Genomic DNA, 20149 nt, shown 5'->3' with positions numbered 1-20149 from the left:
GCTTTTAAAACTGTTGCACACTATATTGAATTGTTGTTTTAAAATACACGTGTTGATCTTTAAGCTTCACTTCACTCCCCCCCATTCAAGAGAGCTGACTAAAGCTCTGCCTGAAGGTCAGACCGGACAATATGAAGCCTCAGGGCGGGCAGTCAACGCGCTTCAATGACGACGACAACACCGCCCGAGTCCCTTTCCATTTACATTTACTACGACGCGTTGTATTCCGCGAAACTTAATTAAGTTTAGTTTTATTAAAAACTATTTGCAACAACCATTAAACCGGGTGAACTCCTCCCTTACTTGACCATTATTCAGATTCATTTTCGTTTTTCATTCAAAAATTTCAATTTTTTTCTGTATTTTCTATACACGTGTCTTGATTAATTAATTGTACCTCCCCCTCGCGCCCCTGTCTTCGGTAGTGATTACTATTTTTTTTCTGTTAAATTAAAAAATTAGACGACTACCAAAAATCCTCTGCAAATTTGACAAATTGACCAAAACAATAATTGTTCCCAAAAATTTAATAACACATTACTTTTTACGTGATCAATAAATTAATTAAATTAAAACGTCCTTGTGCCCATACTTAAATTTTTATAAATAAATGTGTTAAATGAAAATCGAGAAAATTTGTGTCTTCTGTGCATAGTATTAAAATTCGCGGTGAGTTTCTCAATTGTTTTGGCGGGAAAAAATAAAATAGGAACAATTTTTTTTCATTTTGCTTTAGCGAAATGCGCAAGCAACATTTTTAATTTAACAGCCCGCTGTTAAATTGCAGCAACATTTTAAGATACTTTGAAAAGCTCGTAATAACGAAATTATTTATCCAGCTTGCAAAAAAATTAAATGTAAGAAAATAAAAAATGCACGCATTTAAAAAATTTGTTTAAAAAAAACATTTTAAAAATTTATATTATTTTATGAAAGCTGAGACAATAGCAATGAGTCCAATAATTTATAGGAAAAGCCCAAAAGCCTTGATCTCTCGCCGAACCGATTAAGCTTAACTCAACTCACTTCTAGTTCACCTCAGTTAAACTCACTTGGACTCTCCTTAAATTTGATTCTATGAAACTCAACTCGACTCTCTTATAGTTTTGCTTAGATTCTGTTAAGCTCAGTTAAACTCTCTTGAAATTTTGATTATTTTAAGCTCAATTCGACTCCCTTGCACTAAAATGTTTTTGTTTGAAAAGAGTATCAGCGTTTTTGTGGCCAGCCTAACAACTCTCTGCGAGTGGTTCGTTGACCCAGTCCGAATCTATTTAAGCATTTCTCCAGGCGAGCCTGCAGTCTAGCGACAATTATCCCATTGGCTAGCGCGAATTTAGGATTTACAGTTGCAATTAATAGCTTTCGCTGGCTACAAAAACTTGCGATTGAATCATATCACTCCGACTCGGGGACAAAATTGCCACAACGTTCAATTGCCTTCGAGTCTTGCATAGAATTGGTAGCAGAAAAGTTCCTCCCCGACTACTTGTAGTGTACAATTATTTCGCATTGGAAATATACATATAAATATATATAGACAGACTCATATATGATAATATTAAAAGAAATAATAGTAAAACAAAAGAATACACTCTATATATTTTGGTATAGACAAATCCGATTGCGTTGATCACATTTATAAATGCCTTTCATCGAACGAATCGTACAAATTCGTAATTTTGTTATGAACATTTGCCTTGTCGAGGCCATACAATTTGTCCAGGACCTAACGCATGCCATTTGTTTGGACTTTCAAGGCCTCTTCAATCTGAAATAGTGGTGCGGTAAGTGAAAGCAAGCAAGAAAAAAGAAAGTGAAAGTGTCAAAGTGTCTGCACCTTTTAACTGTTCATGTCAATGTCAAATCTTCTACGCTTCCGTTCATAAAATATGTAAGAAAAAAGAAAAGAACCTCATGGCATTTTCCTTTACTTTCTAAAGAGGTTATGTGAAATGTGTTTGCCCTAAAAAAAATGTAAAAATAGCTTTGAAATGTTCAAAAATATTTCACAAGAAGATTTCTATAATTATAGACATATTTTTTAATCTAGTCCCACATTTTAAATTAAACCAAAAAAAACTCACTTATCCAGCACTTAAAAAATAAGAATCATTTTTTTTACTACCCAAAAATACTTAAAAAGAAACACTTACTCCATGTATACAATTTGCGGCATATAATGAGATTCATTTAAATTCAAAGACCACAGTAAAATATTATATTTTCCCAAATTTCCTCAAAGTCACCAAATATGAAAAACAGAATGTTGGTTGTAAATTATTATTAGAAATATTAAACAGTTAGAAAATTAGAAGATATTATCTAAACATTATCTTCACATTTAATTGAAAATTGATTTATATAAAATTAAATTATCGTCGATATCAATTTAAAATGAATGAAAAATAACGTTTATGAGAATCTGAAAATGGATAATAATGGAGAGTTACAATAGCATAAAATCTATCTAAATATATGTAAAAAATAAAATATTATACTGTCCATGTCGTCAATAAATTACTAAAGTGCGTGTTCATAACTAATTTAATAAATTTGTTAATGCCAGCTTAACAATATTTTTTCCACATAGCTCTTCGCATATTTTCTTCTTCTGTATTTCGTATACATACACACTCTCACACACACAAACACACACACACACACACACACACTTAAACACAAGCTTAAACTCAATCTTCGAAACCTTAACCCAACCAACACACACAATCCACCGAACTCAAAACTCAGACGGACCAAACTGAACGTTTAGAATTGTTGTAAAAAACAATCGAAACAAAACGAAAAGAACCGACCAATCGATAAACAAATCGAACAAGTTTGCTGACAGCAGGCGTCAATCGATTGGCCGATAGCCAATAAAGCGAACAACAAAACTGCGATTAGCGGACAATTAGACAAAAGGAAGAAACGGACAAGCGAAAATTTTCGACATGCTCTCCTGTGCCTCATTCAATAAGCTTATTTATCAAACGGCCGCGGATGTTACCGCCATGGCCAGCGGTAAATCGACTCCAGTTGGAGTCGATCTTAGTTCTCTGCCGCTGGCAACAGGCGTTAGCGACGGTAGCGTGGGACGTGGTGCCCCCAGCGAAACGCAGAGCGAAATCTCATCGGTGGACAGCGATTGGAGTGACATACGTGCCATTGCATTGAAATTGGGAGTACAAAATCCAGACGATTTGCACACGGAACGTTTTAAGGTGGACCGACAGAAACTAGAACAGTTGATAAAGGGTACGTTCAATCCACTGCAATAGATCCATATTCTAATACTCTCTCTTCTTAATTCACAGAGAACAGCGACATTGAAGGCATGAACGGTGCTGAGTATTTCTTTGATGAGGTAAGTGTACATTAAGTTAGTGAATTTTATATAGGATTTTAATGCTTGAGCTAAATTCCCTATTCATTTATTATTGTAACATTCAAATTTATAACTATTTTCCGTTAGATGGTAGAAGAGAATTTCTAAAAATATTTTGAATCAAATTTTTGTAAACATTTGTCTTTGCATTTTCAGTAACAAATTTGTACTTCATCTAACTAAAGGAAATTATTTCAACATATGTTTAATGTTTTTTGCATACCCAATTTAAATTTTAGTGAATAAACTTTAAATGTTTTGCAATTTGTAATTATTGAAAAGCCAAATTCAAGTGTATTATAAAGGGACGAATATAAACCACAGATATATATTATATCTTTTAGATAATGAACACCACGGATACTTATGTGAGCTGGCCTTGCAGACTCAAGATTGGAGCCAAGAGCAAAAAGGGTACGAAATTTTTAATATTTGTATTAAACTATGATTTTGATCATTTATATTTTTTTTATAGATCCCCATGTGCGAATTGTGGGTAAAGTGGAACAGGTGCAGCGTGCCAAAGATCAAATTCTGAGCAGCCTGGACTCAAGGGTACGTACAGACGAGTAATAGTGACATTCTAAGTGCTATCTTAGAATTTCATAAATGATCGCTAAATAAACTTGATCTTATTTAGGGGACGCGTGTAATTATGAAAATGGATGTCAGCTATACGGATCACTCTTACATCATTGGCCGCGGCGGTAACAATATAAAGCGGATTATGGATGAATCGCATACGCATATACATTTCCCGGATTCGAATCGTTCGAATCCCACGGAGAAATCGAATCAAGTATCGCTTTGCGGCAGTTTGGAGGGCGTTGAACGTGCCAGGGCCATGGTGCGACTCTCGACACCGCTGCTCATCTCGTTCGAGATGCCAGTAATGGGTCCAGGAAAGGTGCAACCAGATCACGAGACACCCTACATCAAGATGGTCGAAAGCAAGTTCAATGTACAGGTAATAACCCCAAGAAAATACTGTTATCCCTGCAAATGTATTTGCATGCTACTGTTTCTGTTACCAGGTCATATTCTCATCGCGGCCCAAGTTGCATACATCCCTGGTGCTTGTCAAGGGCTCCGAAAAGGAGTCGGCTCAGGTACGCGATGCCACACAGCTCCTTATCAACTTTGCCTTCGAGAATATTGCAGTAAGTAGAAAACAGTTAAATCAATTACAATTTTGGCATAATCCAATTGATTTCCTTTTCAGAATCAAATTCTTGTCAATGTGCAAATGGAGATATCGCCGCAACATCATGAGATTGTAAAGGGAAAGAATAATGTAAATCTGCTGAACATCATGGAGCGCACACAGACCAAAATCATATTTCCCGATCTGACAGACATGAACGTGAAGCCGCTGAAAAAGTCACAGGTTACGATTAGTGGACGCATCGATGATGTCTATAGGGCGCGACAACAATTGCTTGGCAATTTGCCCGTTGTCTTGATATTTGACTTTCCCGACAATCAGACCGATGCATCTGAAATTATGGGTCTTAACGTCAAATACGGCGTCTATATAACGCTACGCCAAAAGGCGCGACAAAGCACGCTGGCCATCGTTATCAAGGGCATTGAGAAATTTATAGGAAAGTTACCCCGACAATATAAACCTAAATGAAAACGAACTGATTTTCCTTTTTCTCACTTGCAGACAAGATATACGAGGCACGCCAGGAGATATTATGTCTGTCGACGCCGGCCATCAAGCCGGAGCTACCCGATCATTACTATATGCCCAAGGATAAGGATCTAAATTTGGCTTATCGCACTCAATTGACCGCATTGCTCGCTGGCTATCCCGATAGTCCGAAGACGCCTTCCCTGTTGCCGCCCTCAATGGGGTCACAATTGTCGCCATATGGCAACAAGAATCATTTACTGCTCAATGGCAATGTGGCCGTTGGCATGACCACGCCCACTGGGGTCTGCACGCCCACTCAAAAGTACATGCCGTTACACAATAGCGCCTACCAACCACGTCAAGTACCGACTATAACCCAGAACAACAACACCAACAACAACAACAATAACTTTTTGCAAGTACCTGGCTCAGGACTTTTGAAGCCGCCACAAGTGCCTAGCGGTCCACCATCGGTGGGTTCAAATGTATCGCCACGCAACAGCTGTAGCCAGAACACAAGCGGCTATCAGAGTTTCAGCAGCAGCACCACATCGCTGGAGCAATCGTATCCACCATATGGCCAGTTGCAGGGGGCCGTCTCATCGACGTCCTCCTCGTCGGGTGGCAACAACAATCGTGCGCACTATTCGCCCGACTCCACGTACAGCAGCGAGGCGGGCAGCATTGCTGGCACCACCGCACGTCTTGGTCGCCGTCTTAGCGATGGAGTACTGCTTGGACTGGGCAGCGCCATAGGCGGCGCACATCTGTTGCCCGGCAGCGCTGAAAGCTATCGCAATCTTCATTATGATCTGGCCGCCGCTGCGGGCAAGCATCAGCACCATCAACAGCAGCAGGCATCGCAACGTGCTTGTGAATTTGATATACAACGTGCACTTGGCTTCAAGGCCATGGAACGCACACCTGTCGCTGGTGAGCTGCGCACTCCAACTCCTGCCTGGATGGGCATGGGAATTAGTCGCACATCGCCAGCACCCATTGAGACGGCGGATGATGGTTCCAATGGTAATGGCAATACAGCCAATGGCTGGCGTATGCCGCCACCACCGCCAGGACTTTGTTCCCCATACGGACTGAGCGCAACGACGGGATTGCTGGACGCAACGCCCGTGAGTCGGCGCATGCAGCTGTCCCAACATAAGGACATACACACACTACTAACGAGCGTCGGCTTGGAGCACTACATAAGTGAGTAGTAGCCCAAAAATTCCAATTGAAATTCAGATAATAATTAGTAGTTAAATTTGGTGTTACTATAATTTATTTGAGCAATTGAAAGTTTACAAATTGAATGAAAGCATTCTACTACTATGTTGCGTAAAAAATAGTCAAAAATGTCAGTTCAATATTTTTAATACAGCTCTATTCCTATCGACATACCTATAGATAGATACATTATATGAACGATCTGTTAAATTACTTGAATTGTGCACAACACTTTAAGAAACAATTTAACTACCTTTAAATTAAAACCCCAACCAAGAATATTTACTTTTTTTACAAGTAAAAATCATCTAATAAGTTGTATTAACTTCTCTCAATTTAATACAATTGTAGATCCTATTTAAGGCCTTGTACATTACTAAAGCAAGCACTACGATACTTATTTCCCAATTAAAAATAAGTTGATTTTGTCGCTTACTGCTAATTTTATTGCACATTCACATTTATTTCTAACTTATATTAACTTAATTACTGTTTTTAGTAGAGACTCCAGAATGTTTCCATGTGTTAAATCCAGTCGAAAGTTCCATTTTAGAAATATAGGGAATCCAAGCGGTTTCAACGATTGCATCCACTTTACTCAATCTATAGGCCTCCAAAATTATCTTTACTTTTATCTCAACGTTTCGAAGCTTTGTTGTATCCTTCTATCGCTCTGTCTGAAACGGAATCCATTTAATTCCTCTTACAGGAGATATATTCAAGAATGAGCGCCTAGTCCAAGCTGGAAACTGCAGGAAAGGCTTCCAATAATTTTAGTTTGGATTTCTGCAAGATTGATCCAATCCTGTTTTCGTTGTCCTTTCACAATTCTTGTCCAGCTTACGTCGAACTTTAGATAGAAATATACATCGTTCCAAATGTGTTTTGCAGCTTTCACAAAAGATGATATTTGTATGCAGTTCCAATTTTTGCTTAGTACGAATTGCTTGGTTCATAAATTGTTGGTTTGATTAAATCTATTTCATTTAAGGAAGAACACTTCATGTCTCCGTCTCGCATATCTGAGTTATCCAGCCGATGGTTAATGCTTCTTTAAAGGCAAGAGCAAAGTGTTAAAAGCAAACACGGCATTGCCATGGAAACTCAAAGCTGTTGAACATTAATCACTTAGTATTTGATGAAACATAGATAGATAGATTTTATGTAGACGTACCAATGGATTGACTTTTAGAGGCATATTTACATCAGCCAGTATATAGTTTTTACCATTCGAAGTGAGTGTTCCTTTTCCTTGAAATTTTTGTAGATATAATGATGCTAACATAATAGACCAAACAATTTATCTGTACAGTGCGCCAATTGCTGGATCGTAAGCTGGAGAAAAGTGGATGTTTTGAAAGCGTTGAAGTGTCGATATATCATATATAGTAAATTTCTATTGTCTCCATTTCATTTTTTTTTTATATATTTTCATTTTCATTTTTATTGTTTTTTTTTTCTTTTTATTTTTTTTTATTTAATTTTTTGTTTTTTCGTTTTTTTTTTAATTATTTTTTGTTTTTGCATTTTTTGTTTCGTGGTACATTAGTTTATTCTTATGTTGAATATTTTATTCATCTAGATTTTTTTTATTATATTTATTTGTTTTTTTTTTATTAAGAGTATTTTTTTTGTGTTTTTTTTTTTAATTTTATAATTTTTTTTTTATTTTACATGGATTCTTGTTATAAGGGGCAGTCCTCAATTCTATAAATCGATTCCTTAATGTATTTTTTTTCTTTTTCTAAATCTTTTTTTTTTTAATTTTTGTGTTTTTTTATATACATTTTTTTTTGGCTTTTACATGGATTCTTGTTATAAGGGGGCAATCCTCAATTTTACTAATCGATTTCTTAATGTTTTTTTTTCAATTTTTTTATATTTATTTTTTAGATTTTTTTTGTGTTTTGTTTAATTTTATGTTTTTGGATTTTACATGGGCTTTTTTATATGGGGGTAGTCCTCAATTTTACTAATCGATTCCTTAAAGTATTTTTTTTCTTTTTCCAAATTTGTTTTGTTTTTTTTTTTTTTTAATTTTTGTGTTATTTTATATACATTTTTTTTGGCTTTTACATGGATTCTTGTTATAAGGGGCAGTCCTCAATTCTATAAATCCATTCCTTAATGTATTTTTTTTCTTTTTCTAAATCTTTTTTTTGTAATTTTTGTGTTTTTTTATATAAATTTTTTTTTTTGGCTTTTACATGGATTCTTGTTATAAGGGGGCAGTCCTCAATTTTACAAATCGATTCCTTAATGTATTTTTTTTTTTAAATTTTTTTATATATTTTTTATCGATTTTTTTTGTTTTTTTTTAAATTTTATAATGTTTTTGGATTTTACATGGGCTTTTTTTATATGGGGGGAGTCCTCAATTTTACTAATCGATTCCTTAATGTATTTTTTTTCTTTTTCCAAATTTGTTTTGTTTTTTTTTTTTTAATTTTTGTGTTATTTTATATACATTTTTTTTGGCTTTTACATGGATTCTTGTTATAAGGGGCAGTCCTCAATTCTATAAATCCATTCCTTAATGTATTTTTTTTCTTTTTCTAAATCTTTTTTTTGTAATTTTTGTGTTTTTTTATATAAATTTTTTTTTGGCTTTTACATGGATTCTTGTTATAAGGGGGCAGTCCTCAATTTTACAAATCGATTCCTTAATGTATTTTTTTTTACATTTTTTTATATATTTTTTATCGATTTTTTTTTGTCTTTTTTAAAATTTTATAATGTTTTTGGATTTTACATGGGCTTTTTTTATATGGGGGGAGTCCTCAATTTTACTAATCGATTCCTCAATGTATTTTTTTTTATTTTTCCAAATTTGTTTTGTTTTTTTTTTTTGTAATTTTTGTGTTTTTTTATATTTTTTTTTTTTGATTTTACATGGTATCTTGTTATAAGGGGGTCAGTCCTCAATTTGGCTAATTGATTCGTCAAGTTTTTTTTTTGGCTTTTCTTTTTTTGGAATTTTGTAATTTGTTTTGTTATCATTTTTTTGTCTTTTTTTAAATTTTATAATGTTTTTGGATTTTACATGGGTTTTTGTTATATGGAGCCAGTCCTCAATTTGCTAATTGCTTCGTGACATTTTTTTTTTGGATTTTCTAAGTGAATATTTATTTTTTTGGAATTTTGTGATTTGTCTTGTTATAAATTTAATTTTTTTTTTGTCTTTTTTTAATTTTGTATTGTTTTTGGATTTTACTTGGGTTCTTGTTATATGGGGGCAGTCCTCAATTTGTTAATTGATTCATACATTTTGTTTTTGTTTTGGTTTTCTAAGTGAATATTTCTTTTTTTGGGATTTTGTAAATTTAATTTTAAAATGTTTTTGGATTTTACATGGGTTCTTGTTATATGGAGCCAGTCCTCAATTTGCTAATTGATTCGTCAAATTTTTTTTGTGGGTTTTCTAGTGAATATTTCTTTTTTTTGGATTTTGTAATTGTCTTGTTATATATTTTTTTGTCTTTTTTTAAATTTTATAATGTTTTTGGATTTTACATGGGTTTTTGTTATAAGGGGTCAGTCCTCAATTTGCTAATTGCTTCGTGACATTTTTTTTTGGGTTTTCTAAGTGAATATTTATTTTTTTGGAATTTTGTGATTTGTCTTGTTATAAATTTAATTTTTTTTTTTGTCTTTTTTTAATTTTGTATTGTTTTTGGATTTTACTTGGGTTCTTGTTATATGGGGGCAGTCCTCAATTTGTTAATTGATTCATACATTTTGTTTTTGTTTTGGTTTTCTAAGTGAATATTTCTTTTTTTGGGATTTTGTAAATTTAATTTTAAAATGTTTTTGGATTTTACATGGGTTCTTGTTATATGGAGCCAGTCCTCAATTTGCTAATTGATTCGTCAAATTTTTTTGTGGGTTTTCTTGTGAATATTTCTTTTTTTTTTGGATTTTGTAATTGTCTTGTTATATATTTTTTTGTCTTTTTTTAAATTTTATAATGTTTTTGGATTTTACATGGGTTTTTGTTATAAGGGGTCAGTCCTCAATTTGCTAATTGCTTCGTGACATTTTTTTTTTGGGTTTTCTAAGTGAATATGTCTTTTTTTGGGATTTTGTGATTTGTCTTGTTATAAATTTAATTTTTTTTTGTCTTTTATTATTTTGTATTGTTTTTGGATTTTACATGGGTTCTTGTTATATGGAGCCAGTCCTCAATTTTCTAATTGATTCGTCAAATTTTTTTGTGGGTTTTCTAGTGAATATTTCTTTTTTGGGATTTTGTAACGTGTTTTGTTATAAATTTTTTTAATGTTTTTTTTTTAATTTTTTAATGTTTTTGGATTTTACTTGGATTTTTGTTATATGGGGCAGTCGTCAATTTTGTTAACAGATTCGTCATTTTTTTTTTTGTTTTCTAAGTGAATATTTTTTTTTTTTTTTTTTTTTTGTAATTTTTTTTTTTTTTTTTTTTTTTTTTTTTTTTTTTTTCTTTTTTTTTTTTTTTTTTTTTTTTTTAATTTTTTTTTTTGGTTTTACATGGCCACTCCTCAATTTTACTAATTGATTCGTGAATTTTTGTATATCTTCTCCATTCCTTTTTTTTTATAGTTTTACATTTAAATATTACTTTTTTTGGTTTTTCTTTGCATGTTTTTGTTATGTCTTTGTACTATACTCAGCATTACTAAATTCCTACTATATGATTTTTTACCCAACGGTATAACGGATTTGCACCATGATTTTTTTTTTGTTTCCTTAATATATGACTTTTTTTGTAGTTTTGTTACTTTTAATATTTTTTTGAATAGTTTTGAACTATTTTTTATAATATGTATATTTTTGATAGTTTTACTACTTTGCACTTAATTTAGCATTTATAATATAATCACCCGTATTTCCATATTATTTTTTTGCAGAGATTTTCGTTTTAAACGAAATTGACTTGGAAATGTTTACAACACTGACGGAGGAGAATCTAATGGAGCTGGGCATCACCGCGTTTGGAGCTCGCAAGAAGCTGCTGGCGGCCATTCACACGCTTCTGGCCAACGAAGCCGCCTGCAGTAGTATGCCCAGCAGCAGCTCCTCGCAGAGCTCCTCGCCGCGATTCTCCGGCAGCGCTGCGCCCGGAGCCGAGCGTCGTCCCTCGAATCAGTGGTAAATGCTGAGACAATTGTGGGTTATAGTAGATCTATATGCCTAAACAAAATGCTCAATACTAACTATATAATATAGGAAAAGTGAAGAACAGAATTCTCAACATATACGAAACCCTACACAAAAATAGTATTCAAAGCCTCTCAACTCGTTTATTTATTTAACGTTAATTCTAATCTTGCTTGAAGTCTTCAAAATAACTGTAGTGAATATACCACGAGTAATTGTAACCTAAACAAAACTAGAAACCAGAAAAAAACAAACAATTTGAGAAGTTTTCAGTGATGCGTATACTAAATTTGCAATTACGTAGTTTGGCTTGACTTATACTCGCATTTGTACTCAAACGAATATCTATCTTGTGAATAATTTATGCACTTTAACTACGTATTTATAATGTATATTGTAAAGAATGAATTTAACTGAAGAACATGTTGTTTGAAACAAAAAACACTTTATGGCTTGTAAAATTCTAAATAAATAATAACAAAAAAGCAAAACAAAAAAGCAAAACAAAAAAATTAAAACAAAACAAAAAAGGAAAAAACAATAACAAAACAAACTAACTGAATAAAATAAAAATAAATAAATTTGAAACAAAAACAACTATGCGATATTAAATGAACTGAAGATGGGGCGAAGGATATAGGAGAAGATAAGGAATATAAAAGCAGGAGCAAGGAAGGGACAACAAGGGAGGAGGAGTATTCATTTAATATTCACAAAATATATAACTATTTACATTATCAAATTCAACTCAAAACCCATAACCAGGAGACAAGTTGAAAGAGATCTATTAACTTCGACTAGTCAAAGCCGATGAAGAAATTTTCGACGGTTCCAGCAAGATAGATGACGGAAAAATGTGGAAAGCGGAAAGGTATCGTATTAAATTATTGTGATTACTTTGACGGACAGACAACAAAAGGCAACAAATCGACACGTTGATTTGAAGATACTTTTCGGTTACGGCACAAACACAAGATTAATCACGGAGTTGAAATTATTTCAACATTTTACACACGGAGCAACTGAAGAACTTTTAACAAATTACTGAGTGAAACTGGAAACACGTCACGAGTCGACGAGGTTCGAATGTAAAATGAACTACTGATGGTATGAAAGTCCGCCTATTTATAGCAGAAAATACTGTGCAAAGTCGCCATTTGCATTTCACATCAAGGACGTCGGAAGGTAATGATCATGAAATATAGAACTTCTTGGAAATACTTGTACCTGCTTAAGCCACGTTCCTTGAGTACCTTAAGTCCACGGCTTAGGTAATTCCACTCACTCACTTCAAGGACGAACTGCCTTTAATGACTACTACCTGCGAACAGACGGTTCTCATATGAATGTATTTGCATTTCCAACAGATCTTCTAGTGGAAAATTTTCAAATTCCTGGAAATTTTACGCTAATCGCATATGCCTTAAAGCATAGATAAAATGGCAACTGGTATTCCCAAGAGTAAGCATACTATAATATCGTTTTAAAGAATCATAAAAGTATCTTAAGAAAAGAAGACATTATATTTTACTAGGCGGCCAGAGACAGAGAACTTAGTATGTTCGAATTTCTTATGAATTTGGTAATTAATATTCTTCCTGTGCCACATTATTTTTCGAAAGACGATTTAAAATATAAACAATTTTAGTAAAATTTAATTTTAGAGTTCCTCAGGAAAAAAAAAAAAAATATATGTATACATATATACATATAATGTTCATAGAGCTCGATTAGGCAATCAATAATTACTAAAACGATTAGTGCAGATGCAGATACAATGTATATAAACTCCTACAAAAATTTCAAATTTATGTTTTCATAATTACAATTAGTCTAAAGCGTAAAAAATATGTAAAAGTACTCGACTGCGACATACCCGCTACCCATTCTCAATACAAACAAAACTGTGCGAGATTATGAAATACTAATAATTCATTAATAATTTCTAAGATTTGTATTTGATCGCAATTCAATTTTATGGAATCGCAAACACGTTATTATTATATGTATCGCGACTCTAGCTTAGAAATTATGTTAGTCATTAGTTTCGAATAGAGGAAGAATAATTCATCTGCATGCATTTTAGCTCTATCTCCTACAGTCTCTACAGTCTCTGAAATCTAGGAATTCTTTCAGATAGACGGAAAGGCAACGCGCATGGCTATATAGTCTCGACTTTTGACGCTAATCAAGAATATATGTATATATTTACTTTTTGCCTCTTAGATCCATATACTTTCGACAGTTATTATATTAATAATATCCTTTTACGCTATGGCTAGCGAGTATGCAAAATACAGTTTCATTTTTAAAATAAAACAAGAAAGCTACAGTTGAATGTGCTCGACTGTACGATACCCGCTACCTATTTTGAATAAAAGCAAAATATTGCGGTATTATTCTTAAAATATACCCAAATAGTAAACCATAAAAATACTATGAGTATTCCAAATGGTATGGTACAAAACTATTTCTTTAATAACTTTGGCAATTTTTATCTGATCGCAAGCAAACTTTGAGGAATTACAAAACCTGTAGTTATTATTGTATATACTAAAATTATCGCTTGTTATTCGAGTTGTCAATTTGTGAAGGCGGAAGTGGGCGCGGCAAAAATTTGAAACAAACTTGATCTGCCTGCAAACTTAACAAGTGATGTCGAAAATTAATAGCTTTATCTCTTATAGTCTCTGAGATGTAAGTGATCATACGGACAGACGGACACGGCTATATCGACTCGGCTGTTGACGCTGATCAATAATATATTATATAATATATAGGGTCAGAGATGCCTCATTATGCATGTTACATACATTTCCTGCCGGCACAAAGTTATAATATATGTACTTTTACGCTATGAGTAGCGGGTATAAAAAAGAAATTTTAAATACAAAAGTCTATTTTACCTGAAAAATGTTGTTCATTAAATTAATCATAGCTAACAGATTGAGAAAGAATTTAAATAAAATACAAAACGTACACAAGCTTTGTATTAATTGCTCATTAATTTGAACAGATGACCATGTAAAAGGTTTGTTTAATACATTTACTCTCGGTACACAGTAATAATATCTATGTACATACGCTATGTTCAGCGTACATACATACATACATATGTATTTATATGTATGCTTCGTATGAATTGCTCATTAATTGAAAGCGATTGTGATGTAAATGTAAAATGCGTTGGTGGACATTAATGTATAAGTTGTTCAATCTAAAGAGTTTTATTTATCAATTTAAAAATCTTTTCAATTAATTTGCGGCAACATCTAACTATCGTGACCGATAGTTGCATTGTGAAATATCCCATTTAATGTCTTAAAATATACTAGTCCTATTTCGAACAGCTTCGTTATATTATTTGGGTATTGACGCATTTTCCCAAAAATCCGCATATCGATAACTGCATATCAAGAATCGATATCGTTACCTGCTGTCCGATTACGATAAGACGACAGTTGGAAAATATCTTTATTTAACTGGTGTGAAAATACGTAAGCACTTATATTTAATGGAATTTTTAATTAAAATACTTAATATTTTGTCTTGCTGTGTGAATAAAAATTTGATTTCTGCTCTAATTAGCGGTTTGCTCAGTAAACACAACTTTTGTTTCTTAAAGAAAATAGATTAGAAAAATTAAAATGAAAAATTACATATGTAATTAATGTGCGTTTTGTGCTTTAATACACATTTGCACTAAGCAAAATCAAAAGAGAATATGTTACTTGTGTATCTTAGTTTAGTGATTAGATGACAGATTATATGGTTATAATAAACGTTTAGTGATTAGATGACCGATTATATGGTTATAATAAACAAGTTTAAACTGAATTCTTATAAATAAAATAATTTCTCTGCAAGAGTAGCCGATGTATTACGCTGAACGCTTTGGCCAATCAAGTAAGCCATCTTATGAGCGTACTGAAAAACGAAAAAACAAATTAATAAGTTTATGTTACTTTTGCATCTTAATTTAGTGATTATATGATAGATTATATGGTCTTATAAACAAGTTTAAACTGAATTCTTATAAATAAAATAATTTCTCTGCAAGAGTAGCCGATGTATTACGCTGAACGCTTTGGCCAATCAAGTAAGCCATCTTATGAGCGTACTGAAAAACGAAAAAACAAATTAATAAGTTTAACAATGAAATATCGGAAGCTTTCATGACTTGCCATGCAGCACGCTGGAATGCGAACAGTTCCAGGCCAATTATAATATAAAAAGCATAGCTTGTAACTTAATTTTTGTATTATATCTGGTCCGTAATTCGAATCATCTCGTAGCACAACGAAATGAGTTGGGCTTACAGTTCCTTGTCGGACCGATTGGGAAACCAAGAAGAAATCATACATTTGAGCTCGTGTTATGCCCTTGTCAACTACGGTTCCCGGCGATGGATTTGTGTAATTGTTGTTACTTCCCTGAAAATAGTAAGAATGAAAGGCTTCGAAATTTTATGTTAACTTACGTTATTCAATTATTACCGTAAAGAATCGCGTATTTATACGCTTCTGGACAACTATAAACGTTATTTTTATATTTTTGCCACTAATAGCCTCGAATTGGGGAATCTCATACATTGAGCATAGATTTAGTTGACCATCCCCAACGCCATCTCTGAAAGATGTGAAGGATAATAATAATAAGTAACATCTGAATTTTATCTCATATTTCGTGTAGAAGACTTTGGAGAATAAGATATTTTGATGCTTCTACCCTAATACCTGTAAATTATAACACTGTCCGGAAGGTAACCATTGCGCCGCTTATAGCTCTCCATAGCACACTCAAAAGCCGAAGTTAGACCATTAACCAACTCTTCTCGTTTGGTTTGCACAACCGCCTTGCTATACCACTGCGTATAGGTTGCGTTTAACGAAGCGACAAATGCTAATATATTTGTAGAATATTAATAAATGTGTATAAACTAATCATTTAACTATACTTACCCGCTACAGAGCTGCTCTTTTGGCTGGGATCATGATACGAATCGATGCCACAAATCATTACTTTTTTGAATGGAATTTTCACAGACCACAAGGAACCACCCAATTTGCAGTTCATTTGTAATATAATCTTTTGGACTATCGAGCGATTCTTACCATCATTGAACAATGTTCTGGCGTTGATTATCTATAATTAAACATTGTAATTACTAATAAGAAGCTCACAGGATGTGTGCTATTTTACCTGTGAGGCGACAGGTAATTCAGCACAACAAATCTTTTTAATCGCAGAGTATCTGTCGTCTCTGCTGGTGGGACAAATACAAACAACTATTTGAGTTTCACTGACGATGTTGCGACGTAGAGCATCCACATAAGAGTCTATGCGATCCTGATCCAATATCAATTTCTTTGGTTTATTTATGCGCATACCAAATGCGGCACAACATGTCTCCATATGTTTCATGAATGAATTGCAAGCATTCAAATCGTTTTTGTGATATATCAAAAGCCAATTATCTATGTGAACAACATCGAGTAATTCACTGTTGGTTGCATCTCGCGAAAAATCAGCATTTGGACCGGCGGATACAGTTTTATTCGCAAAATATATTTGCTCGTCAAGTAGTTTGCGACCAACGACGCTGACGTTGTTATTGGCTAGCGTCAATCCCCAATTGGCAAGAATTTGCTTTGCCTCGACATTTTTATTTACATTTTTTACGTACTTCTCTAAAGCCAAGATCCGTTGATTTGGCGTAACTCGCGTAACTGCTGCAATGTCTCGCATAAGTTTTTTATCATTACGAATATTATCATGGATGCCAGTCAAATAGCATAGTTCGGGTATTAAAGAATACCGTATTTCATCTTCATCTTTGCTCGCATTTTTTTCATATTTCTGTTGTTTTTTGCTTATCAATAACGGCTGTTTGATGTCTTTGATATTAATATTGTGATGTGTCTTGTAATATTCGATATAACTGCAAGATCCGTTGCGTGTTTCAAACATCGATTGTGGATTTTCAGTAAAGCAAATATCATCAATTCTATATGTACGATTATTATATCTGGTAATAATAATGCTACCCAATAAATAGATTTTCGCCTGCTCCTGATAGCAACTCTTATTGTTCAGATAGATGTCAACGAGGTCTTCCAACACGGTCCTTTGGCATAGCAATCGGTGCGATACATCACAGCAAAGCATCAAACCGCCATCGTATTCGTCGACAGCTGTCACATATCCAGGCCATACTTCTAATTTTGCAGTAGGTATTATTTTTGGTTGTGTGGGATCAAAGTTTTTGCGATCGAATTTCACATACTTGAGCGTACGCATAATGCGATCAAATAGAATGTTGTAGAGTTGAATGCAGTCCTTGAGGGACTCTTTCTTCTTGAATAGCAAACGTATTTCAATTTCACAATTTTCCGCAGTTTTGGTAACAAACGTTGTCAATTCTTCTTTGAGCAAAATTGGTAAATATAATAAGGAACCATCAAAGGTCTTTGTGCCGCCAAATTTATCCTTATGCTCGTTTAAGTATTTGATCCTTAAGTGGATTGAATCGACATTGGGACTAAAACGCACTTCGTACAAATAGACTCCCTTGCTGGGATCAGAGTTAAGGCAAATGTAATTGGTTGACACATTAATCGGGTTGCCTGTGAAAAGCAGAAGTACAATGTTAACTAACGCGAATAAAGATTAAAATAAAAAGGTCATCTTAACGGTAAAGAAAAATTGTTAATTAATTAATAATTAGTTTGCTAAGAGTACGCATAAATATAAAAACTATAATTTATTTAAATGTATTTTTTATACCCGCTACCCATAGCGTAGAAGTGTATTATAACTTTGTGCCGGCAGGAAATGTATGCAACAGGTAGAAGGAGGCATCTCCGATCCTATAAAGTATATATATTCTTGATCAGCGTCAACAGCCGAGACGATCTAGCCATGTCCGTCTGTCCGTATGAAAACCTAGATCTCAGAGACTATAAGAGATAGAGCTATAATTTTATTTCGATAGCATTTGTTATGCTTGCACGCAGATCAAGTTTGTTTCAAATTTTTGCCACGCCTCCTTCCGCCCCCGCAAATCAAAAAAAATCGAATAGCAAGCGTTATTTTTGGTATATACAATAACAACTATAGTTGTGATTCCTGAAAATTTGATTGCGATCAGATAAAAATTGTGGAAGGTATTAAATAAATACTTTTGTGTGGGCAAAAACGCGTTCTTACTGGGGGTCTGAGTTGCTTTATATTTTGAATGTGGTACCATATCGATATACCAAATATACTGCTCGGTATATTTAGTATTTTTGTAGTATTTCCGGTATATTTTAAAAATAATACCGCAATATTTTGCTTTTATTCAAAATGGGTAGCGGGTATCTCACAGTCGAGCACACTCGACTGTAACTTTCTTACTTGTTTAGTAGTAGTATAATATGTAAAACCTATTTATAAAAGATATGATATACATATGTAGCTTATATAAAGAATATAAATAATTAAGAACTTATTATTATATAATAACATATTATAATATAATATATAATTATTATTATAATATAATATATATTATATAATAAAAAAATTGCAAATAAAAAGTTATACCTTTTACGCCATAAATTTGATTTGGTAAAAATAAGCCCGGCTTGGTAATGCAAGTCTTAGCATCGGCCACTAAGTTTTGATTGTGATCTGAACCTGCTTTTTCCACAGACACTTCGAATTTGCTTGAAGTCGCACCCATGTCAATTCCCTCAGAGGATCCTGTGGTACTTATGCTCTCCACAGGCTGAATTCCACCGGCCATAAATGTTTGCAAAAAATGGCCACGACCGCGCCCACGTCCAACTGAGATATTGACATTTTGAAAAGATGTTGCTAATTCGCTGGCGACATTGTCCCTGGCAACACGCCGATACTCGCCGCTTGATAGCGATTGATCAGCATCCAAGCCGCTATCCTTAGTTTGATCGCCAATACTAGCCGAAATTTCGGAAGGCTCATCTTTTTTTTTGAACAAAGCCAATAAGTTGCCACGACCAGTCATGTTCTATACATGCAAAACAAAAACAAATATATGAATTACTTCGACAATTGTCAATAAGAATAACTTACGGACACACACTATCTTCACTTTTGTATTTTCTCACTCTATTTTGATTTTGACAAATTATATAAACACAATTATACATGTAGAAATTCCTCTACAAATTATACAGTTAGTTTTCCTTCGATTTACAAAATGGCGGCAAGCCACGATTTTTTTGCGTAGTGAGAATGACAAAATGCAATTACAATGTTTACCAAAAGCACATGTATGTGCGTGTTTTCATGAACAAACTGGTAATTGAATAATAAACTTAGATTTACTTACATATTTTGCTACATGTAAATATATTTATACAAAATTTTTCTTACCGTACGAAATAAGTGTGATGTAATCTGCTTTAAAAGTACTTTTGCTTTATTTTTTTTTACAAATCGTAATAAAAATTATTCTCGTAAATCATTCTCGAACAACAAATCGGAACTGCTTGGTTTCTGAAATGAAAGCTTCTAACTGTTTTATTTGTTACAGTGTGACCACCAACAATATTTTTGAAACATACATTTTTACACCGATGATATATACCAAAACACAGAAACGCCGAGAACTACAATCTGTTATTTCCGTATTTGTCAACAACACTTTTTCACACTATTCCAGTACCAGTCCCACAGAATCTCCGTTAAAATGTAGAAAATCTCAAGCAACATTATTTATTTCGATACAATTA

At 33.4% G+C, this 20149-nt stretch overlaps 3 protein-coding genes across 3 annotated transcripts; 2 read left to right on the top strand and 1 right to left on the bottom strand.

Moving 5' to 3' along the window:
* The first annotated feature begins 166 nt into the window (after window positions 1-166).
* Window positions 167-2735, top strand: LOC132798458 (uncharacterized). Its single transcript, XM_060810323.1, has 3 exons — window positions 167-669; window positions 1615-1787; window positions 2594-2735. Exon 2 carries the CDS (start codon window positions 1646-1648, stop codon window positions 1778-1780), a length of 135 nt encoding a protein of 44 aa, XP_060666306.1. The 5' UTR covers window positions 167-669; window positions 1615-1645; the 3' UTR covers window positions 1781-1787; window positions 2594-2735.
* Window positions 2619-11987, top strand: LOC132798454 (protein bicaudal C). The gene is made up of 9 exons (XM_060810312.1): window positions 2619-3258; window positions 3318-3367; window positions 3733-3802; window positions 3864-3943; window positions 4029-4355; window positions 4423-4548; window positions 4611-4992; window positions 5058-6236; window positions 11141-11987. Exons 1-9 carry the CDS (start codon window positions 2955-2957, stop codon window positions 11383-11385), a joined length of 2763 nt encoding a protein of 920 aa, XP_060666295.1. The 5' UTR covers window positions 2619-2954; the 3' UTR covers window positions 11386-11987.
* Window positions 11988-15117: 3130 nt separating this feature from the next.
* Window positions 15118-19913, bottom strand: LOC132798455 (protein argonaute-3-like). The gene is made up of 8 exons (XM_060810313.1): window positions 19791-19913; window positions 18978-19422; window positions 16593-18016; window positions 16352-16535; window positions 16127-16292; window positions 15887-16019; window positions 15575-15823; window positions 15118-15510 (listed from the first exon to the last, which is right to left on the bottom strand). The coding sequence occupies exons 2-8, from the start codon at window positions 19417-19419 to the stop codon at window positions 15424-15426; spliced, it is 2685 nt and encodes an 894-aa protein (XP_060666296.1). The 5' UTR covers window positions 19420-19422; window positions 19791-19913; the 3' UTR covers window positions 15118-15423.
* Between the last annotated feature and the right edge of the window lie 236 nt (window positions 19914-20149).

This window comes from Drosophila nasuta, chromosome 2L (assembly GCF_023558535.2).
Source record: "Drosophila nasuta strain 15112-1781.00 chromosome 2L, ASM2355853v1, whole genome shotgun sequence".
In the NCBI taxonomy this organism is placed as follows: domain Eukaryota; kingdom Metazoa; phylum Arthropoda; class Insecta; order Diptera; family Drosophilidae; genus Drosophila; species Drosophila nasuta.
The sequence above is the reverse complement of the archived record's forward strand: the minus strand, read 5'-3'. Positions and strand labels throughout refer to the sequence as shown.